This window comes from Andrena cerasifolii, chromosome 1 (genome assembly GCF_050908995.1).
Source record: "Andrena cerasifolii isolate SP2316 chromosome 1, iyAndCera1_principal, whole genome shotgun sequence".
Lineage (NCBI taxonomy): Eukaryota > Metazoa > Arthropoda > Insecta > Hymenoptera > Andrenidae > Andrena > Andrena cerasifolii.
Window position 1 is genome coordinate 13,798,055 of NC_135118.1, and position 25,675 is coordinate 13,823,729.

Below are 25,675 nucleotides of genomic sequence, written 5' to 3' on the forward strand. Positions count from 1 at the left end.
GTGGTGACTCGAAAATTTTACAATCTTTTTTGTATTCTTCATAAGATATACTAAAATATTCCAAAGAATATATTAACATACTCTGAAATATCATGAAAATTACAGTAAAATAAAAATTACTGGATCCAGTATTTAGGTGTTATCATTTACTGAGGCAAATACAGCAAACGAAAAATTACTATACCACGTGGCAATGAACTTATAACTAACATTCCATAGTAAAGATTTGCATTCTTCTTATTACTTCGTACATCTCGAAGCATACTTGAAGAACTCGAATGTCCATTATCACATTACCTACTTTGCCCTGTTTCCAAAAGACAAATGAAAGTAGTACGGGCTATAGTTCGCGTGTGCCAGCGCAGATGGCGATCGAGTCGCCCAGCGATTTTTCACAATGGAGTTTCCACTCTCATTTACTGATTCAATGTGGTGGAGTACGAAAAGATCGTGCGGGATCGACAGGTCCCGTTAGTTTCCGCGTCTAATTCCAGTTCCGGGTAGAAAATCAGAGATGTTCGCTATAGGTTGAGTGTGGATAAACAACGTGCAAGGTTAAAAAATGGAAGTGACTCGATTGAGTGAGTAATCGGAAATGATTAACGCCATACGAGCTATGCTTTCGGTTTTGCTGATGATCGGGAGCGTTACCGTGTTCTTATAACATTGTTTTCTGTGTCCGATCAAATTTCTAACAGCGAGGTTCTGTGGACGTGCACGTTGCCTCGTTTCAAACACAGAGACGTTGACAAACATGAGGAGAAACTAGGGCACATTTACTGCTTTCCCCTGCGTGCTTGGCCTACACTATTCGGCCTTTAATTTTCGATCGAATTCTATGCCGAATGAGAACAATAGAGCTTTCTTTGCAATTCTTTTACTGTTTAGTTAAACATTGTTTTCTTCAAGACGTTTCACAGAAATGTTCTGCGCTCTGCACGTTTCTGGAACGTCCATGTGGTTTCGTTGATATGGAACTAACTTAAAGCTCGTATTCTCAATGGCTCTAGTTTTGCGTCTTCTTTTATGGTTAGGAACGACTGTGCAGAAGCGAAGCGTTATAGTATGAACTCTTCAATGGATACAGTACCCTCTTTTTACTTCGATTGACAATATTTCGCAGATATCGAACTATAGGGTAAATGTACCAGTAGTTGACAACTTTTTCGAAAAATATGAAAAATAAGGTTTTTAGAAGATCTAGTTAAAGCCTGGAATCCACCTACATAGATTCTAGAAGCTATGCTATGCTATTCTATGCTATGCTATGCTACGTTTAAAAAATATTTAGCTTTAATACATTCTTATGTTTCCACCAAAAGCTAAGCTAAAACATAGTATAGCATAGCTTAGCTTAGCTTAGCTTAGCTTCCAGCTGGAGTCCCGGCTTAAGCCCCATGAACTGTTATGGCATCGCATTTTGGAGCCGTTCTGCTCGACGGACATACACATCACTTTAATGACACATTTGACATCAACACTACGAAAATACCCATTATTAAGATTTATTATTCACTCCTTACAATTAACGCGCATAATTAACTTATAATACAATATTATGCACAATATAATTGTTATATGGCCAAAGTATAAAGATTCTATACAATGCTCCGTAATTGTCACAGATATATTAAATAATAAAATTGATTTAATACATTGTGTCCCAATAAATCTTTTGGACGATCGAGAAGGTGTTCGGTCTTAGATATCTTTTATCAGAGAGACTGAGTGATATTTATCGTCTGTAGTATGTGCCATGAAACGATTTATCTGGACGCTGGTGTACCATCACTATACAAAATGAGTACAATTTCTTGTTCGATTTTTCACAGATTTTCAAGAGGTCCTGGCAGAGTTGGACGACATTCTGAAAAATGCGACATTTCTTGGAATCGACGGAGAATTCACAGGACTTAATTCCGGACCCGATACTGGCGTCTTTGACACGCCTGCTCAGTATTACACAAAATTGAGGGCGGGATCTATGGACTTTCTTCTCATACAGTTTGGCCTGTCTGTCTTTACATTCGATAAACAGACATATAAGTACGCTATTTCTCTGTGACTCTTCTTTATACTTCGTAATCGCAATCCTGAATCAAGCTAGAACGCTTCAGTTTACAATCATTCCTTCTTTTTAAAGGTATAGCCAGCGATCGTACAACTTCTACGTTTTTCCACGGCCCCTGAATCGCTCGGCTCCAGACAGCAGATTCATGTGCCAGGCATCTAGCATATCATTTTTGGCCACCCAAGGCTTCGATTTCAATAAACTTTTCAACCTGGGTATTCCTTACCTGACCACGATCGAAGAGGAAAAGCTGGTGAAGCGTTTGGAGGAAAAGCAGAAGGCAAGGGACGAAGTGCAGGAGCTGATACCTATCTCCGACGATGATAGACCTCAGATCGAAGAGATTTGGTAAATCAATCAACCACGTTGCCTATTTTTATCGGGGGGAGGGGGCGAAAATGAAATACTTAAGACCGAATTATTCCAGCACGAAGATAGACGAGTTCATCGCTTCCGATGCTGAGGAATTGACGATAAACAAGTGTAACGCTTTCATCAGGCGACTGGTGCATCAGGAAATAAGGGTGAGATGGCCGAACAAGTTGAGAGTTGAGGGTAAATCGGATTGTTCAGGGCACAGTCTTGTAGTACAAAGGTCAGGGACCAAGAAGAAAGAAGAACAGAAGGAAATTGAGAGAAGGGAGAGGGAGAAGCTGGAGATTAAACAGGCAGTTGGATTGAGCTTACTCTTGAGGAAAATCGCCGACTCTGTATGTTCCATTAAAGGATTTTCTTTATCGAATAAAAAGAGTGTATTATATATTTTAAAACATTTCTTCGTTTCAGGGGAAACTAATAGTCGGGCACAACATGTTACTAGACCTCTGTCATATAATACACAAGTTTTTCGGCCCTCTGCCGGAATCATATATGGAGTTTAAATCTCTCGTTCACGGGTTGTTTCCTAGGTAAGTGATGGAACTTTATCAATATGATTTTTCGATGAAACACACGAGTGCGAGCTGTGCTTTAAAATGTTTCTTCTTTCTCGACAGAATTTTGGATACCAAAGTAATATGCCAATCGCAACAGTTCAGAGAAAAGGTACCATCGTCGAATTTAAATGTATTGCTAGAAAGGGTTAGCAAGTCACCGTTTAAAATTCCAAAAGTAGAATTTGTCGATGGCAAGAGTTACTCCACGTTGGCGGAGAAAAGCCACGAAGCGGGTTACGACGCATACATTACAGGAATATGCTTCATTGCATTGTGTAATTACCTTGGTTAGTAGCCGATACATAAATGCTTTACATAAACTTTACATCCGTTACGAATTCACCCATTTAACTGTAATAAATTTTTTTTTTCAGGTTCCTTAGAAATGCCCCAAATTCCAGTAGTTCTTTCAGACTCGCATCTTCTTAATCCTTTTCTAAACAAGTGAGTTTCGTTGTGCTTAATATTATTAATAACGTAGATTTCACTGGAGTACAATTTATATTTTTGTTTCAGACTTCTCATAGCACGGCTGAAAGACTACCCCTACATTACCTTAAATGGAAATGATCGTGAGTTTTTTTTTCACACCATTTTTCTTATTCTTAAATTATAATTTTAATTCCACATGATATATATCGTCTTTCGTGTTTAGCTAACCCCAGCAGAGATCACGTGTTCCATCTAACATTCCCGGAAGACTGGAAGCATAGTGATATTTCTCAACTGTTTAGCCCGTTTGGTGAGTGCTATATTCTCTCACATTTTCCATTCGCTTATTTTCTTAAAAACCTCCTAGACCAGATTTATCTATATAAGAACTAATATTTCAATTGCAGGAAGTGTGTACATATCATGGTTGTCCGACACGTCCGCCTATGTTGCATTGAATCGTCGTGAGCAAGCTGCCGGAGTGATCAAGGGTTTACGGAGGGGAACTGCGTACAGGATACAGAAGTACGCCAAGTACCAGGAATCGTTAGAGACGAACGTCAACACAGAGGAACGCAAACGGAAATTATCTTCATCCGAGTAAGTAATCGATAATACATACACCATTTCCTACACTACGGTTTAACTTGTTGCCCGTAAAAAAACTTTCCGATTATTCCAACCTGGAAATGGAATTGGTCATTTAATCCTTTAATAAATCGATTCAACAGCACGCCAACAGTATCAGACTCTACGATCGTGTACGGAACGATTGCTCTCGTTTTCGTCGTATTGCGCGAACGAAGCGTATCGACTACATTATATTCGCATACTAAGCTACGTAGTAACGAAAGGTTCTCACAGTTTCGAGAAGGTAACGCAGCACATTATGCTGATAATTACTCTGTCGACAAGCTACCGCCATAATATCGGAAGTTAATATCGCCAATCCCCTTTCGTTATCTCTCGAATGCGATTTTTCGCGCCGACTTCTCTTCGTCTTGTTCGATCAATTTACCGTTTCTTGCTCGTACATTTCGCTCGATCGCCGTAATCCCCGTCGATTAATTTCCCCGCTTATCGAGAGCGCCCGCAGCGGAATCGTCTTGCCTGTTACTCGTCACGGTACGATGACGCGACAAGGGCGGCGAATCGCGTGGTCCAGCTTCGTGGTAATAACTTATCCGAACCACGGGCACGGTGAAGAGATCGGTGCAGCGGGGTGCCGGGTTCACGGCACGGGCATTAAATGCCGCGAAGAGGTAGCGGGGACACCGTGAAAGGAAGGAAGAGTAACGCGTTATCAGCGCCCGCTGAATATAAGCTGGACGCGATAATAATTTCCAAGCGGCGCTGCGAAGTGGAAAAGAGTGTGGTGGATGAGCGAAGAGAGGCGACGCTTCATACTCGGCGGCGGCTTCCTGGGATTTCCTGTACACGGGGGATTTGCATAGGGTCGTAGAGCTCATTCTAAATTAATGCCCGCGACGCCTGTTGCACGCGTGTCTTCCCTTCCCTCTTCGCCTCTTCTTCGTTCGATTCTCCTCCTTTCCCCATCGCTATTTTTTTCTTCTCTTCCTCCTCGCTAGCCACCGGCGTATAGTCGCCACTAAATCAGATCCATGCCGCTGTCTGCGGGGCTTATCGGATCCGCTGATCGCGAATCGATCCAGCTATCAATAAATTGATCGATGCGTAGTGAAAAATGATTTCTAAGTGTTGATTAATGGAGCCGCGGGCGCCGTCGAACGGGACCGACTGGAACAATCGATTTATTCCGCACGATCATCGACGGAAGCACTTTAACGAGTGGCAAATTTAACTTCCGTCATTACGTGGTGGTTGTTTTTTGTGTATTTGTGGTAAATTACTCGAGTTTAGAATCTCATTCGTCATAATCGAAGTACGTATTGCTTTCATTTTGTGAAAGAAGAAAGTTTATACTGTTTGTATTTACTTAGCAATGGTCACTGATTCATTTACAAAGCTGATGAGATTTAGATTTTCGGATCGTGAAATCGCAAAGAAGGGGGAATTGTTTGTTTGAACGAAAAGGTCGTTCGGAACCGTCCGTAGAGTCGGATCGCGGCGACGTATTGGCGCGGCCCATCGGCGCTCATTACGGGTACAAACGAGCCGCATTGCCCACGTGCGAATAAAAGCAAAAGCACGCCGGTATTAGGGTCTTGATTAGAATAATGCAACACGTTTCGAATAACGTGTCCGTGTCGCTCGACGGGGACGCGTCCGCGATGCAAATGCACGCGTATGAATCAGTTGGAACAGACACGTGGACGGCCATAGCAGGGAAATTCTGAAATTGAAATAAAAGGATGCGTTCCTTCAGACCAGAAAAATTGCAGCACGCGTAACGAAACTGTGCACTCTGTTTGCGTCCCTCCTAATACCCATTCTATACTTCATTCTTTTTCTTTTAACTTTTCGAGGGTGGCCAAGTAGGTGGGATCAATTTTACTTTATATCATTACTTCAACTCTTTTTCGGGCTATCTTTAAACTCAGATTCTTATTCTAATTTCATTTTAAAATAATTTGGGTAGGTAAGCGAAATGTCGGATCAAGTACGAATTACTTGAGTTAATTCAAGGATTAAAATCTGGTTTAACCCTTTGACACCCGGGGTACCATATATGATACATTCCCTTTCTTTGCTGTTTCACAGTTTGCACTCGCAATTTGCTGTTTGCACCAGATTAAGTAGTACATGTTTACAGTAGTTTTATTCATTGAAGAAGGATGAACCTGCCTGAACCCTGTATTCATTTGTTTTATGTATTTTAACCTCTGAAAAAAGAAAAAAATTATATAAAAATCACGGTACGAAAGAGTTCTGGAACTTTTCAATAGGTTCTATTTAAAGCACGGTCCGTGGAACTTTTGTAAAAATGTTCTCACATTACAAGTTCCCCTGGGAACCGATTGTTCTCCGAAGTTCTTGAAAATAAAAGTTTTAGTTGGAACGGTACTTATGAAATATGAAAATAAAAATTTTTCTATAACACGAACAGATATTTTGTTCATCAATATTAAAAAAAGTTCTCAACCGTTGTTCGTCAATCAATCGTTCTCTTTTCTGTTCAATACTTCTTACGAAACTATTAATTACTTATGTTATGATTTCCTCGCCTTTCATTAAATAAACATGAAGAATGTGATATTATATTATTAAATAAAACCAGTACCTAGTAGTTTAGTACTTTATCTTATGCACCTTTTTTAACCCTTTGACTACGAAATACGCTCTCACAAGTCTACCAATATATACGAAATGCGTATATATACGCACTCACAAGTCTATCAATATATATGAAAGAAAAACTGAATATTTTTAATTTATTTGCACTTAATTATTTTTGTAATCCCTAAGAATGGTATCAGATCTCCGGCTACCGTTTTGGTCAGTAGATAGTCAGTGGAACCAGTCGCAGCGACTGATATGCGAATTAGGGCTGGGACTATTCGAATAATCTAATATTCGAATATTTTACAAGTATTTGAATGCTACGAATAAACTTCGAATATTTAGTGTATTCGAATGTTATTATTCGAATACTGATGTATTCGAATAGTATGGTGTGAAGTGGTTCAAAATTAGCTTAGAAGATTTCACCCTGACAAATAAACCTAAAGAACTTGATTTATAATTCACACCATACTATTCGAATACATCGGTATTCGAATACTTAAATATTCGAATTATATTCGCCAAATAATTGAGCAACTGAAGTATTCGAATATTCGAATACCGAAAAATTCGACAAATAGTTCTTTCCGAGAGAGCGCCGCAGTCCAAAGGTTAATAAATGCTCTCATATAACTTGTTTCCATGAAACGTTTATTACATAGGATCTAAAATATTTGTTCCATGAGAACACTTTTTTTGTAAAGAAGTTCCTACATTTCTTTAGAACAAAATTTTCGCAGGAACAGATATTTTCTTAAACGAAACATATAAGTTCTAACAGAATTTTTTTTTAAACGTAAGTTCCAAAACTCTTTCGATCCCTGATGAAAATTCTGACCATTTTTAACGATAAAAGAAAACAGTAAATGTCAATAAAAAAAACTGAATCGAGTGTTTGTTATCGTGCTTCTGTTACTTCGATTTTTTTCTTGCGATCAGAGGTATTAATTATCACGATCCCGTATGTAGACTATGTACATAACGAGACGAAATCCCTGCCCGGCCACATCGATGTTACCATTACAATGTCTGGCCGCCGTACAAGGCATTAATTCCGTCCCAGGAACAAGGACGCTGTACCCCGTAATTGCTTAATTACACTCTCCATGCATCATTCACGTTTACCCGAATGCTCGCCGGTAAATATACGCCTATTAGCATCCCGTATACCGCTCCGGCAACCGCAATGCGTTATGGCGGTATTTATTTGCGAACTATAAATAAGAACGTCGGCAGATACAGCGACAATTTATAATGGTCAACCCTCGGCCCGGTAATAGCCGTATAAATTACAATTTGAGCCGAACACCTTCCCGCGGAATTTTTGCCGCCGTGATCGCGCCTTCTTAAAACGCCATTTAAATCATATCGATTGGAAAAGTTCGCGCCCGGCGCACGCGGGCGTGGGCCTCGCTCCGCCTTAAAGTGCCGCCCCGGAAAATTCTCCGCGATTTTAATCCCTTTTCCCTCCCCCTCTCCCCTGCCCCGTGCTTGCTTTATGATTCGCCGGAGTACATAATGAACACGCTGTAGCCGGACACACGTGTATCTCTTGCGGGGCCTCGCGTGTGCGTGTCCAGGTACCCCGCATGCCCCATAAGCATATATCACTTGGTAGTACCAATGCATCACTCCGTGAACGCGCGCCAACACCATCGCGGACTGCTTCTGTGTCGCATGCGACTTTTATCCGTGGCCGCCTCGCGAGAGTTGCTTTCCCGTTTGCACCACGAAGCATCTTTCCTCTAAACGAAGCTTTCGTGTCACGCGGAAACGCCGCGCGGTAATTTATCGGGGGCCAGGCGCGTTCGCGTGCCGCGCGCCGCGACCGTGCGCACGGTCCCCGCGAACCCCGGTACACTACCCGCTCTTTTATTAATTTTGAGCACCGCCGCTCGTTATTGTCACCCGCCTCGTTTATTTCCATTTGCCCTCGGCGGCAAGGAAGGCTCCGAGCGTGGAAATTTTAACGAAGGCGGTATTTCTCCTTCGTTTTGTCCCGATAAGTGAGGTTCGCGAGAGGTTTATTGCATGGGTGTGGATAGATCGCGATTTAATTGCGAGCAATGGCTTATTTGCTGGAATGTCTTGCCCCAGGTACTCTCCATTTTATAATATTCTACTTTTAGTTTAAGCGGTTACGTACACCTGGAATGGTCGAGACAATCGATTTTTCCCAATGAAGAATTCGCAGGAGCTGCAGCATCAAAGGAGGGTCAAATTTATGGCCCCGGAATTGACGATTTTCTTTAAATTCAAACAAAAAAAATCATCTCACTTTAACCTGTACCTTTAATTTTAAGCACGCGCCAAAGATACTTCTGAAACTACTGAACCGATTTGAATGAAACCTGGCAGGATTGTTTCTCACATCAATATCTTGTCTTTATCATAAGGCTTTTTTTGTAATAGACATAGTTTTGTTTTAATCATTAAAAAATTCATGAAATTTGTCTGAGAAATTGCAGTACTAGGTTGAATTTATGTTCAAACACTCATATTTTCTTTTAAACTAGCGTATGAAAGACTAGTTTCTTTTACAGACTTTAAGGGACGTTTTTCTTTTGAACGACACCCGGAGACGATATTTTTGGCACCGCAAACTCCTTATGTGACGACCCCGCTTCGTTCAACGACAGCTACACGGCGAACAAGAGGGATTATTTTTTGAGCCATTTTTTTTTCGAACATTGTCTTTAACACTCATCCGTCCTTCGTGTCAATTTGACACTGTTTTCCCTAATAAGTTATACTGTTCTATTATTTGTGATTCTCATAAACAAGCAGTATGTTTGCACACCGTTTTATTTTGTGCGAACGTTGTGAGGAATCTAAGATGTAAACTCATCCATTTCAATAAGAAAATATCGACAAAATAATTGTGTACCGTGTCTTTGATCGATCTTATACCACTGTGTCAATTTCACACCGCGGGACAGATTCAGTTCGTGAAATGAGGAACGAATGAGGGTTAAATTACAAGCTTTCAAGTGCATATCACGATTTTTGATTAACAAAAAAAAAATACTTAAAAAGTCCCCTCTTTTTTCACAGTTCTAGGTGTATGTAACCCCTCAAATATTGCTTCTGCAATGACCACTACTATTTCCCTTAATAGCGATTAAATAGGTGTTTATTGATTTTAAATTCGTGAGGACGATAAATAATACGTTCTTCCTGAGTGCGCTCCACTTCTGTCCTTAATTTCGGAATCGCAAATAGATCGTAGATATACATATTCTTCTTTCGTATAGTAACGTTCATTGATCGCAATAGCATGTGGGTTTCCATTCCATTGCTAGAAAGGTTGCCAGGAATTTCCAGTGTCCACCATGTCATTGGCGCGAAGCTAAAACTCGCGCCACAGATGTATGCGAGCGCACAGTGATTTAGCGCGCGGAAGATGATAGAAATATCTCGGTATGTTATGCGCGAGCCTCTACCCGTAATTAAAACTTTTCAACCGGGATTTGTTATCTGCTGCTGAATAACGAATGCCATTGACGAAGAAGCTGGCTACTTTGCATACCCGGCCAGGTAAATAGTCACGGTGATTCCGCTGCGCAGGCTGCAAATCGAAGTAATTCGCGGCAAGTAATGACGATTTACGATGCGGATCACTTGTGGCCATAGGCATACATTAAGCTATTAATATCAGTCAGAGGTACATTAACCCCCAGCTGCCTGGATTACTTTGCCGCCGTTACGCCGCTTCAAAGAAATCACACGTAGCACGCTTATTAAATGTTATTTATTACGATTCCGATTCATTTATTAAAGAGATTATTAGACGCCCGGCTCACCTGCCCGGAGATCGGCGGCGAGTCGATCGATAATAAATTTCTATTCACCGGCCGCGGGACGAGCGAGAATAATAACGGACATCGTGGCGAGCGTGTGACTATTTTTATTACGCCGATGGTCCATTAAGCGGATTGAATCGCGGGCATAGTTATCGTGCCGCGACACGCGTTCATATCGCGTATTGCCGGGGAAATTATGCACGCGGAAAGCGGCGTGTTAGGGGCCTTTGGGAAAGACGACGGTGTCATAATGGTGACGTTTATTGTTCCATCGACACTCCGCGCTTTTCTCCAGCGTAACCGATATTAATTATGAACCATATATTCGCGCGGCTGTCCAATAAACTTCTATATCCGCGCCGTACGTTTCGTTGCTTAGCCACCCCCGGAAAAATACCCCGTCTGTACGTGTATATTAATTACCGCGAAACAGGTTACCGTGCTTGACCAGCCGCGCAATTACCCGCTTCGAAACGGCTAGCGGCGGATCTGCAGCGATCGAGGTAATCGCCTTCCGTAGTGCCAGCAAATTGGAAAAAGATGAAGATTCGAAGGCGTTCGCGATGAATCCGGATGGCTTATTGCAGAAAAATCCCATAATAACGTTGTACCTTATATCGTGCGACAATTTGTTAGCGAGTAATTTTCACCGTGGCGTACGTTGGTGCATTTAAGGGGTTGTACCTAGTCAGGCGGCCGAAAAGAGGCGAATATTTGTGAATTTTTTTTGAAGAAGCGGAAGCGTATATTTTTACAGAACTTTTTGCGCTTAAAAGAGCAACTTTTGAAGAACATTTGGTAATTTTTTCGTAGAAAAATATTTACGTTTATAATAAAGTAACAGCCGACATCCAAGAAGCACTTTTAAAAATTTGGTTTTGCAGTGAGCACTCCAATTCGGAACTAGATTATCTAAAATCAAAAAACAAAAAAGAAATATTATTTAAAAACAAAGTGGCGGCTATTTAAATTTGAAATCCCGAATTTTTAGTGGAAAAATCACGCGAAAAAATTCAAGATTTCAACTTTAAATAGCCGCCGTTTTGTTTTAAATTAATATTTCGGAAAATTCTCTCCGTCAACCAGAGGATACATTAATATACTAACGAAATCTTTTTTGTTGTTTGATTTTAGATAATCTGGTTCCGAATTGGAGTGCTCACTGCAAAACCAAATTTTTAAAAATGCTTCTTGGATGTCGGCTGTTACTTTATTATAAACGTGAATATTTTTCTACGAAAAAATTACCAAATGTTCTTTGAATGTTGCTCTTTTACGTGCAAAAAGTTCTGTAAAAATATACGCTTCCGCTTCTTCAAAAAAAATTCACAAATCTTCGCCTCTTCCTTGAAGAACGTGGATGGCCTGTGACGAGATCTTGTAGTTCCTCTATGAAAATCGCGGTATTAAACGCGAAAAGACTGAACTGGAAGTACCTATAGATGAAAAAAGGGGTTTCTGTCGTCGATCATATGTTTCTTCCACGTGGTATCGCGATCTGCCATTTTTCTCGAAATAGATATGCTGCGCGAATGCATTTCTAAAGTTCCCTCTCAGAAAGATATCTGATAATATTATCAGATGCCGAGGCAATGTTTACGGGCTGAAAAAGGTAAAGCTAGCAGGAGGTAGTAGATTTCCATGCATAATGCAAATACTTTCGAGCAAGCAGTACGGCGAGCGCGGCCGCTGTATTTGGATTATGCCTTCGGGATCGCGGCTATAATGAGTTTAACATGCTTCGGGTCTTCTTTTTCCTGTTGCAGCTTCTTTTCTCCTTTCACTGTCCTTTTTTTTCACGGATCTGCGCACTGGCTGGCATACCGCGTTCGCCAACGTTATTTTCAAATTGACTTTGCGGTTTATAAAAGTCTTATCTTTCGATTCCTTTACACAGAGTGTCCGGCATGATTAATTGCGGAACTCGAAGACCCTTTAAAGTATCACTCACTCGAGGAGTGTATAAAATTTCTAAAAGATATTGTCTTCAATATTTTATTTTTTTTAGTGTTAGGATAAAAGACACTTCCACTGAATTTAACGATTCATGGACCCATTCGAAGTCTAAAGCAGATAGTAAAGTACTTGGTCATACATCGAAAAGTTGAACAGCGCGGTTGGAGCATTAGTTTTGTGTTATATATCGTCTTAATAGCGTCTATTCTGTTATACGACACTTCACACGTAAGAATAACCTTTCCATCGCATAATATACTCATCCAAATGGATCAAAAGAATCAGTCCATATGTTTGGTACGTGTGTTTGTACCGGTGATTATGAAAGTGGTGTAAGGTGGTTTCAGCGTGTAAGTCTGAAGACGAAAAAATTCAGACATCTCTTATTTTATGTTATATTCATTTATACTTCAACTAGCCTTTCTCTCCGGGTTCGCCCGGAATTTAAATTCTGATTTTATTAAAAAAAAATTATTTGTTTTTTTTGTGAAAATAGTCACATTCACCTGGATTGGTCAGGCATAAAGAGCTGAGGCACTGAGTTTACGATTCGAAAGTTTTTAGGTAACAGACAAACACGCAAACATTTAAACTTCCTGCTTTATAAATATTTTGATATTATGAAAGAATTGTTGCAAAATAGCCGTCAACTAAGCAATGACAGTTTCACGTTCATTTCGATAGTGGTGTAAGTCATTTGTTCTCTGTAAGTAATTTGTGAGAAAGGAAGTAATTACATATTTTTGTATTAGGTATTAAACTATTAACCTTAGACGTGGATCAAGGAAAGAAAACAAAAAGAGAAACGCGAAATATACTTAATTATGCTGAAAATATGAAAAAAATTAGGTGTAATAGAGGTAAAGAATACATTTAAAAAATGGTAAAGTTGTTAGTGGCAAAATATTTAAAAATAAAAATTGCTTTTGTTCTGAAAAATGTTTGAATTTCTATACTAAATTGTTAAGATTGAAAAACTATGTTTGAACACTTTGGGAATTTCGGAGACATTCAATGGTTTAACCCGACGGGAGGCGCGCCCCATATTGTAACACAGGTTGTCGCTAACAGGTCAAAAATACCCAAAATTGAAACGTAAAAAACCACGGTTTCAGAATATTTTTTTCTTTGACTTTGTAATTTTTATGTTAAAGTACAGTCTTTTAAGAATCAAACAAAATGTATGAAATATCTTAAAATCTTTATTAAAGTTCTTAAAAAAATTGTAACAAAAACTCAAACAGTCTTTATATTTTCGTAACTAGCACCACTGTGGTAAGTTTTACCCAGTAGCGCCTCCCGCCGAGTTAAAAAACAAATTTTCGTACAAGTCGCTCATAAAATTTTACAATGTTGGATAACTTTGACATTAGAAGAGCATATATGTTATAAAACATTTTGTCGAATAATGGAAAAATATTTTTTAATACATAATCCCAAACGCAACAGTCTAAATATCTCGAAACAAAGAATACACGACTTTCGTAATCACCGGCACATTTAAACTTTCCCTTCATACTTATGTTTCATTCAGGATTTAGTTGCTTATATCGTTGAAGAAACTCGAAAGGATATTTAGTTTCCGAATAGTCATCAAGGTGCCCCGAAATAATTCGAACCACGCTCCCACTGAATTCCCACCGTGTTTAATGCCTTGACGGAAGTTCGCGGGGATACGGGATACATATCCGCTACACGAGGTTCAAGGTTTCGTACAAGATGCAATAAAACCGAGAGTGGCTCGCTGCGTTTGTACTTATAATGCAGTTACCATTCCGCGGAATGACGAGAGTTACGAGCGTAGTAATTGGTCGGCACGTGGGCGCCTCATTAATACCGTGTTGCCGGCGAGTCTGACCCATGTATCTTATAGGGTTACTGCCAGGCCTGTGACAATGCGCACGAGATTGCGTCCGCTACGCGAAAAAGCGCTAAAGCTTGCCTTGGAAGATGAGGATATTCGTCCCTCGTCGCCAGTGCCACAGTGAGCCATAATAATTGAGCCGTTTATTTTGAAACTGGCCTAAGTCCATTTGTCAATTGTTTCTTGTTGACTGTAGAAACGTGTACAGCTTGAAGTTAGTATTAAAAATTTATATAGGGTATACCAACCAGTGAATGATCGAATTGTTGAATCTATGGACCTTTGAGATTAATACTTGAATATATTTATGTATAACAGCAAAACAACCGTTGAAATTGCATTTAAATTTATTTCTCTTGAAATTTCTATAAAAATAATTATTTATTCTCATCGCAAATTAAAAAAAAAAAATTATAAAGTGCAAAGCCTGTAGAAGCCCAGTAAATGACCGCATACTTTTAATAAGAATTGTACTTATTAATGTTTGCTTAATACGCGCAACTAAAAATATAGGATATTAAAAGTGCAACCACATTCCATTTATAATCATATAATAACGTTTAAATTTATAATTGACATTTCGTTGCCTAATGGTAATTCACTAGTACGCGGTCAATTACTGGTTGGTTTACCCTATAAAATTTTTTTAAATATAAATGGACTTAGGTCACTTTCAAAATAAACGGCTCAATTATCGGCGAGGCAGGAGTATAAATAAGTTTCCCTCTGCACTATCCTCTTTACACACTAATTAATTAAATAAAAATAATATAGTTCATGAAGATAAGGACCAGGTGTAGAAGTCAGAAATATTGTAATTCCGCATTTGAAAGATATAAAATCGGAGTAATTGAGAGAGTGTCGTAAGAAGCGTAAGGAAGTATCGGACTAGAGGAACCGTAAGAAACAAATTGCAGAAAGTAAATGGAAGTCGAATGCTCGTTTATTTATTTGAAAAGAACTTGTACTGATAAAACAGCCCGGGGTGCGTTTGCAAAGGCTCTGAATGTGTAGCTCGCTGCTTAAATGTCGTAAACTTGAGATATGGTTTAGTTTGGTTCATTACACGGTGCACGGAAAAAAGCTTTAGTGACTCGTTAAGTTCGGTGATTCCGAGTGGCCGACGTGGTTGGTGCCCGGGAAAGGCGCCCGCACCGAAAGAAAATTCCTCGCTGAAGGGAGGTATCTGGCATTCTTGAACTGATCAGCCATACTTAACGACGATGTACACACGTGCATTCTGCATGCACGCACGTGATGCTGCATATTCATAAGTTGTGACTACGGCCAGCAACATTTCCGCAGCAAGCTTCAACACGTGCACTGAATAAATTCTTCGTACTGTTGCGGCCGATAGTGTGCGACTAAGTAGGAGCAATCGATCTTTTTCCTTCTTAAATGCGAACTGTATGTGGGCCGTGTATGATATTTTTTCGAAGCGGGTTAAACTTTGGTCGATATCCGCCCGTGTTCGATCGATTCCCGTTACTGTATGCGCGCTTGCGGCAGAAAGGATCAGCGTGCCTCTACCACGGTATACGCAAATGTGCACGATAGATACATGGAATTTATCCCCGGCAATGTCCATTTCACGAATGTGTTTGATACCGTAAATTTGTTGCGTATTTTAAATACCCTGTTTGCATTGGTGAACCACTTGCAACTATGAATTCCATAAAATGATCGGGAAAGTAATGTAGGGTAATTGTGGGGGAGTTGCCGCATTTTTCCCAAAATTGTCACCGCATCTAAATTGTGCCAGAAACTTTTTCCAAGACTACATGTCATTAGTTGAGCATCTTGCGCTACTATTTGGATTCAGGAGAATCAAAAATGTAATATTTATTGCCCTTAAATAATTAAAATCAAACATATCGCTTTGTCGGGAGAGACGCCGTAATTCCGGGCGTCATACCGCATTTCGGAACGCTTTTAATTTTCCACTTAAACTTGTTAGAAGAATAATAAAGGAACAATAAAATGAAACATATTTATACTTTATATAGTTGTAAAATACAATAAAATTGGAAAAATAAATAGGTAGGTACAGATATTATTTCTACTTTTCTAAATTGTATTCTTTTCTTCTTTCTTCCGCATTCATTACACATAACATAAAAAGAAAATGTGAGAAAAAGAGTAAAAAGTCCACGAATATTTTTAGATTATCCGATTTGTGAAAAATAAATAATTTCCCTTGAGATATCACGGTATCCACTTTTAAAGCACTTGTTAAGCATGAAAAACATCATTTAGTCGACTTAGTTTCCGATGCAGCACGGTATCGATCCCGGTACCAATCCATCTATCCCGAAAGTGCGGCATCTATCCCAAAATGCCCGGGAGAGACGCCGCACTTTCGTATTTCCACATGCTATGGCGAACGTAATCTATTCTGGCAGAGAAATATTCCACAGGGTCCAAAAGTTATATAAAAAAAAACTATGAATTTTTAACTACTATGATAGCAGAAATAAACACGAAAAACCTTTAAAAGTAATAATTGAAACATATTCTCGCTTACTAATCTAACCCGAACCAACAGCCTGAGACAAATAAAATCGACAGTATTTTATTCCCGACAACCCTGAAATATCGAAAGTGCGACGTCTAAACTTATTTCTCTGTAGTTGTTCTTTGTATTAATTTTATCCTCGAGAGATCTATTTAAATTTCACTGGATTCTATCTTACTTGCAGGTACTCCTCGCGGACCTTGAACCACTATATAACATACGATACCGACATGCACCTACTCAAATGCGAAAAAGTTGGAGAGCTTCTGAGTGGACTAGTAGTTAAGGATTAATTGGCATAATACGCACAGCGTTTATCTCTCTTTTTGTGTTTCTTGGTGCAGGCCTGCCGCGACGAAAAAGGAGGAAAACTCCGAGCCGACGAACGGCGTGAATACGACGCAGGGCGACGATGGCTGGGAAGTGGCCACAGGTAATGAACTCAAATTATCGTCAGAGCCCATCACTCCTTGCCCCTATCCTCACGAACGATCGAGAGCCACGTCGAAGACCCGTGGAAGTAATCACGAGGTCGTCGAGTCGCTCTTCGAGCAAATTAAGGTCGCGCAGAAAGTCCGATTAAAGAGTACCCTTAGCTTGCCCACGGATCTCCGGAACGGTAAAAAGAAGGACACGGTGCCGAAATACACGATATTGCGACGCGACACGAGGACCGAATTAAACAGCGAGGTAGAAGTGAAGGACGTCTTGAGGAGAGCGGAAATTCAGCTATCGAGCATGGCGAGCGTCGCGAATACCAATGCCTCCCCGCGAGTATCGCAGAACGGCTGCAAAGCTAAAGTCGAGAAATCGAAGAGGCAGGGTTCGGCGAAGGGTGCGACGTCCGCGGCGCCGTGTTCCGGTAAATCGATGCAAGCGGACTCGGGTGCCGAGAGATCGGTCCAGGCGAACGTGTGCGGTTCGGCGAGGCAGAAACAAGTCGAACTTCCCTTTGCTGTTTCATGTTCGCCGAAAAAGGCAGCTAAAGCGCCGTCCGTGTCTTCGTCGCCTTCGGCCAGCCCTAGCGTTCGAAGAAACGCTAAGAAGCTGGCAAAATCGAAGCAGACCGACGGGATCGCCGACAGACAAGAGAAAATTAGTTGCTCGAGAATCGCGCTTCTGTCCAGTCAGGAGAAAAGTTGTTCGAACGGTGAGAAATTGAAACTCAGCCTCGACCACGAGAGAAATGATAAAGCTGAATGTGTCGCGTCGGTTCAGCGGACTGATTTTCCTGAGAAAAAGCACGTCTCCGGGCTGATTCGTGAAAAGACGAAACGATCATGTAGCATTATGCTTTTGGCGAAAATCGTAGGACTACTCTTTCTTTACTACGTCCTCTTCAGTGAAACGCACTGGAAGTAACGAACTTGATTTTTATTTGAGTATCGAAGGGTGCAGGTAGTTGATCGTCGATTCATATATCGAATTCATCTTTTTTTTTTTTTACTTAAAATGTAGACAACTTTGTGGAAGGTTTTCAGAGCATATTTATTTTACAAATACACGGTATGTTACAGTACAATTGACTATGAGTGATATAGTGTTTTGTATGCTGTTAGTACAAAAACTGATCTTTGTTTTTATTTTTTTGACGCACGCGGTTTCTTGTGCATTTAATCGGTTTCGACTTATTTCTTTTTATGGAATATTTTGTTTGTAAAGTGTCCTGTACTTGATTTGCAGTTTACACGCGATAGAATGACATCGAAAGTGAAAATCGGGATTTTTACTATGATTGAAGTACAGAAATTTTTAAATTCGTTTCACGTAATTCGCTAGTAAAGGCAATACTTGATATTACGTCAATTATAAAAGACAATTCAACTGTCCTTCAACTTAGGTGATAATTTTATTAATAACATTAATACTTTTTTGATATTACACATGAGACTAATGTTCTCTATTTTTCGTGGTATTTCATTTTTTAATGAGACGTTTCGACCTTAAACTTAGATATATAAGATTCTCGAACAAATATTTCCTGTTAAAATATGTATTTAATGTGTAAATACATATGATATGTTAAACTAGGTTTCAAGTGAGACGTGAAGTTTTAAAAATCACATTGAAATACCAATGTGATAACTCTTTTTATAGGTATATTTTTCATATGTAAATGTATATTTATATACGTTTTAACAGTTAATTATGCGATACATTTGTGTAATTAAAAATTACGATGTCTATATAAGAATTCTTTATAAAATAACAAAGTGTTGTTACACCTTTTACAACAGCTTGTAAAAGGTGTAAAAATTAATAAATTTTCAGCGTTGGACATCAAGTTGATAAACAAATACTCATTTAAGATACAATAAATAATGCCAATTGTTATCACCATAAAATACTTGACAGATCTTGAAACACTTAACTAATAATTGTTACTTTTTATTTTTGACAAATTTCAAATTAACGTAGAATTAATCAGATTTATTAATTTTGCAAGAATTATTTAATATGTTGGTGAGCGTTGTTTTACAATACTGATACATCGAACTCTGAAAGTGATTAAGTTATGTTTTACTCGAAAAATCCATGATAAATATACCACGTTTAAAGAACCTTTTATTTTGGCAGTATTACAATTTATATATTACGCAGCGAGACTGATATCTTTAAACATACATGTATATATCTCATACGAAAATCAAATATGTATACTCGCGTATCATGTTTTCGCCGTTTCGCCGATTCCGGTTAACAAACAATTATACATTCATAATTCAGATACTTTAATTCGATAGCATGTCATTTCATTGTCATTTTTTGAAGTAATGTACCTTGACGTATGTACAAACAGTAGCTTATTAAGAACTTGTTAACTACGAATGTACGAGCATTTTTATTTTTACATGTATTTACGCGAGTGCGTTGTTAAAACATATTTCTAGAAAGTAACGATTTTAATTTACACTTATTGCAACGAGAGGAGTCTTATATTTTGCTGTGGATTGCGTCCTTGAAATAATGTACGTCTGCAAGACAAGTAACTATTAAGACTACACTTGTTGAATCTTTTAATAACGGCCAGAAACTATAGTGATATTGTCAGTACAAGTAGGCGTTTCGCAACTTAACAATACGTGGTGATATGTAACGCAAAGAAAACGAACAAATTTGAATATGTATCCTTCGCGAAATTCGCAGAGATATGGCCAGTTATATTATTGTATCTGCAACAGAGAGGTCTGCAATTGTTGGTAAAATGGTGGCGGTTTCGTAATGGATAGATATTATTTAATTGAGAAATATTTCTTTTCCTTTTTTATACAAATTAATTTATTATTGTACTAATTGGCGATTACATTTGTGTTAGTAATATTTTTCGTTTAATGTAGACACAAATTATTGTTTTCTTCGGTACAAATTGTAGCGAACTATCATTTCTTTAAATTTCCAAAATATAGAAACAAAAAATTTTAGGTGACGACATTTTTCCTTCATTATTCGCTGTTAAAGAACCATCATAGAACAGAACCATTAATATAATATAGGCAAGAAATTAAATGATCACGCAATCACTGATTAGCGATATAAAAAGTGTCACAAACTGGCAGTGAATAAAGAGGAACTCTCTATGATTATAATTTCGCGGCAGTTTCGTTTCAAAATAAAGTAGCATTCAACAGATTCCAAATTCAAGTGACTTTCGTTTCCTTTGATCTTTCCTATTTTATCATGGCAATTCTGATAGCACTTGCTTGCCTGTAAAGTATTAATTGACTCAGAATAAAGGATATACGCTCCACTAATAAATTCGAAGGGTTATGTCGTTGCGCATAAACCGATCTCTTGTTATGTGCACAGGAAAACGGCGCCGGAAGCGGAAGGGCCATCCGAACGTCGGAGCTGCTCAAGGATCTGGTACGAAGAAGGCATTCACCGAGGCTGATTCATGGACATAATTGGAGGCGAGGAACGCAAGCTTTCTTACATCCCCCTACGCAATGGCAGCGAATAAGTTGGGAACTGAAGAAGCTGATTGGCAACATTTTATTGTATCATTTCTTGTTTCGCGATTTTGATAATAACTCAAATTTCGCATTGCACCTTTTCCTCTTTCTATGCGCACCTAAAGGGCAGAGAAAATATTTTGGATATGTAGATAGCATTGAGTGTACTAGAATCGTTGATCCTTTCGCAGCACTTCGTTGAAAGTTTCGGGAAATGAAACGCATTTCAAGTAAACAGTTCACGTTTCGTTGTCTGCTCGAAGCTGAGGGAGCGATTACGCTTCCTTTCAGTCTACTTGTACATCTGCGTAATTAGAATGAAATTTTTCAAGGGAAACGTAAGAAGTACAAATGTACCACGCTGTAATTAGGCCAGTAGTTGTGTATTGTAAAGCAGAAATGCGGTCGGTGACGTATCCGGAACGCTTTGTGTTTAAGTACAGTCGATTGGGTGTGCAGAACCACGAAATATTTTTCTTATAGTAGTGGACTGCACGGCTCGTTATTAAACGTGACGATAAACAGATTGATACAATAAAACACCTGCTGCAATAAATCACCAGCCTATCGTATCATTCATTTATAGAAAATCCATCCATCTTCCTGTCGACACCGTGGTCCTACAACTATTGCGTACGCAATGACTGGGCTACTTAATTATCGGGACAACGAGGGCTATGAAATGAGTTCCACGACTACGCACGTTCACCTTGGATAGTTCGATTCATTGAAATTCATCGAATTGATATCATTGCATTTTCATCATTTATTGTACAGTTTGCTGTAAGTATCGCTGTAGTATTGACAAATACTACATTTTTTTTCAGAGTTTTCTTCCTTCAGAGTAAGGGGGTGTCATAAATATTTTTTACTCGTTATAATGTTAAATAAACTACCCTTAATGTTTCGAAAGGATTAACCCATTGGTATCTTTACAAAAAATCCTAAAAGTTGATAAAAGAATAAGCTGTTTTTAGGAACTTCTCCCCTTAAGGGTGGAGACTTGTGTAACTCGACAAAAATCTTTGTGAATTTTTTTCAAATAAATGGGTCAATGGATCTTTTTGAAACTTTTAGGATATTTAATTCAGCATCTAAGGAAGTCGAGAAAATTTTGTTTGCTGTAAAATAATTCGTTTATTGTAAACTGTGAAATTACGCGTCGGATGAATCTAAATGTGCAAAAAAAGATGCAAAATTGAGCAAGTGGCAGGACTTTAAAAAAAAAGTTGCGATTTTCACTAGAGACATTCGACTTTATTATGCCATAGAAGTAGTTAAAATTAAAAATGTCATCATGTTGGGTAACGAAAGTCAAGAATATTTTCTTGGTACCACATGTCTTTCTCTATGCGAAATTATAACTATTACTAATGTAGATTTATATTTTAAAATGATTTTCAAATAATGACACTTGTGCATTCTAAATGAAACAAAACCCAACCAAGTCGATGATTATTTCTTAACGACTAGTAAATAAAGATATTTTTCACGTTGATATTCTAAGTGCAAAACCTCGGATAAGCATTACAGACAATTTATTTTTACAGTACCTACAATTCGCAACTTCCCTAGGAAATATAACTTCAAGTTTATTACGGTATTAGTGGCTCTTCTTAAAAGTTATAAAATTCTTAATAACCTCCACATATACATATTAAACGTAAGCTTAAGCTTATTAAGCCGTTAACATCGTAGCACAACGTTTCTCATTCCATACACATATTAATATCTACAGCCTTGAAAACCGAACATATTTTACTTCAGGTGCAATTAGAATTCCAAATAAAATCAAAACTGTGCCGTTCACAGCAGAGCAAAAAAGGTAATTACTTAAAAGTTTTCCGTCCTCACCGATTTCAATGATTTTTGGATATGTTATCAAGATCAAGCTTCTGAACAACTTTTTCCTATACATGTTACCGCCGCACGACCTTCGTTTCCGAGATATTTGCGAAAAACTTCTGTTCGACGCAACGCATTCCACTTTCCAACTTGTCCCGGGTGTTAGTATTGGTTGGGGCCTGATTAGTGGGGGGCGCGTAAAGCATAATAGCGAACTGATATGAGTTTAGAGATTTGAACCAGAAACTTGCGGATGCCCGTCAACACCCCGACTCATATCGGTTCGCTATCACGCTTTACGCGCCCGCGGGCGGGCGCCCCCTCCCCCCGTACTAATCTAGTCCCAACCAATACTAATACCCGTGACAAGTTGGAAAGTGGAATGCGTTGCGTTGGAATAAGTCGAAAGAAGTTTTTCGCAAATATCTCGGAAACGAAGGTCGAGCGGTGGTAACATGTTTAGCAAAAGTTGTTCAGAATCGTTTCCCCGACAACATATCCAAAAATCATTGAAATCGGTGCTTACGGAAAACTTCTAAATAATTACCGCAAAAAATAAGCAGAAATTTGAAATTCTGTTCGCTTGGGTTGGCCGTTGGAGTTTTGTTTACACTTTAATATCCACGCGTTGTAGGTCGTGTCGATCTGCGCTGGATAAAGTCAATTAGATGTTCGCTGCTCGACGCGAGTTAGGTACGTCGTTCGCGCTGCGTATTTTTGAAAACATTGTGAATTTACTGAGAAACTCGTCCTCGTTCTCTGTCGCGTACGTGTCGAATAGAATGTACAGAGCATTCTCGTCTCTCTTCAAATGAAATTATTGACCGGCTAATGCAGAATAAAGTGTAAACTATTATGAGCACGGTAGATACTTCAAGCGTCAATTTCACGCGATTTCGGTTATCAAAGGTTAATCGTAGACACGAAACGGTTTCTTTTATAACGTTCTAATTGGCTCGAAAGTGTATCAAGAAGCGTGGGATTTTTTTAGAAGATCAATTTGTTTAGTTACTATTAAGGAATCGTTGGATATTTCATTTTGAAAAATATGCGTAATTCATTTTCAGTTCACTTTCGTAATGAAATTCCTATTTATTCAATTTATCATCGTCATTCCATGTATTGATTTCCAATCTGCGTATGTGCTTGTTTAAAAGTGCACGAATTTGGATCCACCGGTGTACAAGATGCGATCGATCCTGCATTCGCGAAATCACGAGGATCGAGACAGTGAGAGCATCGATACGACACCGCTGCGTGGTAGCCACGACAGGGTGCCACGTTTGAGGTTGCTGAACAATGATTTCTACACGGTGAGTCTTTTCCCCCTATCTTTTATTTTGTTTGCCATTAAAATGCTTGCATTTGGGATATACGCATACTATTCAGTTCCATGAGCTTAGATTTAAATTTGGGGTGTACGGGTTCTTCTTCTTGACGAATATATTCTTATACCGCAATTTCATCACTGCTGATTTTCGACTTATTTTTGCCTGTATAATCATCCCCTAGAGTATTGACCGTAGGTAGAGGAACACCCTGTATATAAGGGACCTCAGAATTTTTCAAAATTGACTATCTTGAGTTTGGCTAAAAAGCGCGCCTTACTGCTTTGAGAAATTAATGTTCAAGTGAAGACCTTCAAGTACACTAAGTCTCAGAATTTTCTGAAATTGCCAAACCTGATGGTCCCCTTGTCAGTCGAAGACGAAGAGCTTTCGGCGCCTCTGAGGCGATTCCTGTTGCCCCGAACGACTCCGTCAGGAGCACACTAGGTGTGACCTGGCTTGGGCCGAATAACACAGTGATTCGGTAATCTGCCCGGGTGGCTTTCACAGACAGTGCACCTTTCCCTTAATTCTCAGGATTTTCAGGGTAAGTAAGGATCGACAAATGTCCGAACAGTCATCTTTTATTAGAACATTGAAGGAATCTATAAATTGTTTCATAAAAGATTCGTCAGGCTAGATGTTAATAAATTCTTAACAATACTCCAATTGTCTCGTCCAATAGACTCGTCCACCTGAATTGGTCCCCTTTCTGCTACCGTTGACAAGCGTTGGACATTTTTGAGATTTCGAAGGGCATTGCATTTTAAAAGCAAGGCACATGCCGCATAGAAACCCCAACCCTGCCACAACGAACTCCATAGTGGTCTTGAATTTTTCATTGCCGAAATTACATCCCACTTTTACCTTCGCACACTTTCTCCCAATATACAACATATTTAATAATAACTCTAACGTATTTTCTATCAATTAAGCAGATAGAAATTCAGCAAAGCAGTACCTACTCCGAATTATAATATCTCTAAAACATGATACAAACGAGAACGATACACCTATATTTTTTCTTAATATTAGCATGCTACGATAATATGATAATATGAAATTCAAACGATTTATTATTCATAAAGGTGATGTTCAACTTTACTTAAAAAATATCATATTCGATGCAGATTAAGTTCGATGCATTGATAATAGCGTTACGATAACTTCTTGCGACGTTTCCTTCCGGCACTAAATATTATCGATACATCGATAACGCGTAAGATACCTAGTTACAGCGTTTTGCCCCATCGTCTGATTCGCAGTATCTAGCCGCACAGGCATTAGCGCTGATTTACTGCGATTCTACGCTTTTCTCTCGGTAGACACCTCGGGCGTACGTAAGAATCTCTGCACTTGAGAATCTTTACGCGTACATACACACGCCCTTAGGGCTGCGCGCTCTGTACAGGGTGTATCGCGAGTCAGCCTGTTCCGTTGCATTATTTCGCACTCCATCCAACGGCACATTGGAAACGTCAATGTAAATTTTCTACGGTAAAGATTCATTCGCGCAAACCTGTCGACTGCATCTTTGTCGACAATCGACATTTCCTCAACGGGGCCTAGTTATGCAGAAAGCTACCAACCCTCAACGTTCTGAAACTGAGTAAAGCTAGTTCGAAGATTTTAATTGCTAAAGAAAAGTAGCTTTATTTCTATCGGCTACATTGCATTTTTTGTTATTGCTTCACAATGTTTGTTAATGATTTATTCAATAGTGAGTAGTATAATTACTATTATTTTAAATTTTCTGTATTTTTTGCTTT

The 25,675-nt window shown here is 39.0% G+C and overlaps 2 protein-coding genes across 5 annotated transcripts in view; both read left to right on the top strand.

The window, feature by feature from the left end:
- Nucleotides 1-425: 425 nt before the first annotated feature.
- Nucleotides 426-21,292, top strand: LOC143371219 (poly(A)-specific ribonuclease PARN). 2 transcript variants are annotated; one of them, XM_076816597.1, is made up of 12 exons: nucleotides 426-581; nucleotides 1,833-2,046; nucleotides 2,144-2,419; nucleotides 2,499-2,781; nucleotides 2,858-2,979; nucleotides 3,067-3,293; nucleotides 3,381-3,450; nucleotides 3,523-3,578; nucleotides 3,662-3,748; nucleotides 3,846-4,038; nucleotides 17,125-17,213; nucleotides 20,588-21,292. In XM_076816597.1, the coding sequence occupies exons 1-12, from the start codon at nucleotides 563-565 to the stop codon at nucleotides 20,683-20,685; spliced, it is 1,734 nt and encodes a 577-aa protein (XP_076672712.1). In that variant the 5' UTR covers nucleotides 426-562; the 3' UTR covers nucleotides 20,686-21,292. The 2 variants fall into 2 exon arrangements, with proteins under 2 accessions (XP_076672712.1, XP_076673567.1); XM_076817452.1 differs by lacking the exon at nucleotides 17,125-17,213.
- A 1,960-nt stretch (nucleotides 21,293-23,252) lies between these two features.
- The window catches only part of LOC143372224 (protein cortex), a 243,072-nt gene continuing 240,649 nt past the window's right edge, over nucleotides 23,253-25,675 (top strand). For 2 of the 3 annotated variants that reach the window (XM_076818627.1, XM_076820341.1), the window contains exons 1-2: nucleotides 23,278-23,442; nucleotides 23,736-23,891. In XM_076818627.1, coding sequence (XP_076674742.1) covers nucleotides 23,434-23,442; nucleotides 23,736-23,891 — 165 coding nt within the window. In that variant the 5' untranslated portion in view covers nucleotides 23,278-23,433. The other variant, XM_076819477.1, reaches the window with a different exon arrangement.

Bases quoted from the DNA above. Each gene is read 5' to 3' on its own strand.
- LOC143371219 (XM_076816597.1), top strand. The intron at 2,047-2,143 runs GTACGCTATTTC...TTCTTTTTAAAG, and splicing joins TTCGATAAACAGACATATAA to GTATAGCCAGCGATCGTACA. The intron at 4,039-17,124 runs GTAAGTAATCGA...TTCTTGGTGCAG, and splicing joins CGGAAATTATCTTCATCCGA to GCCTGCCGCGACGAAAAAGG.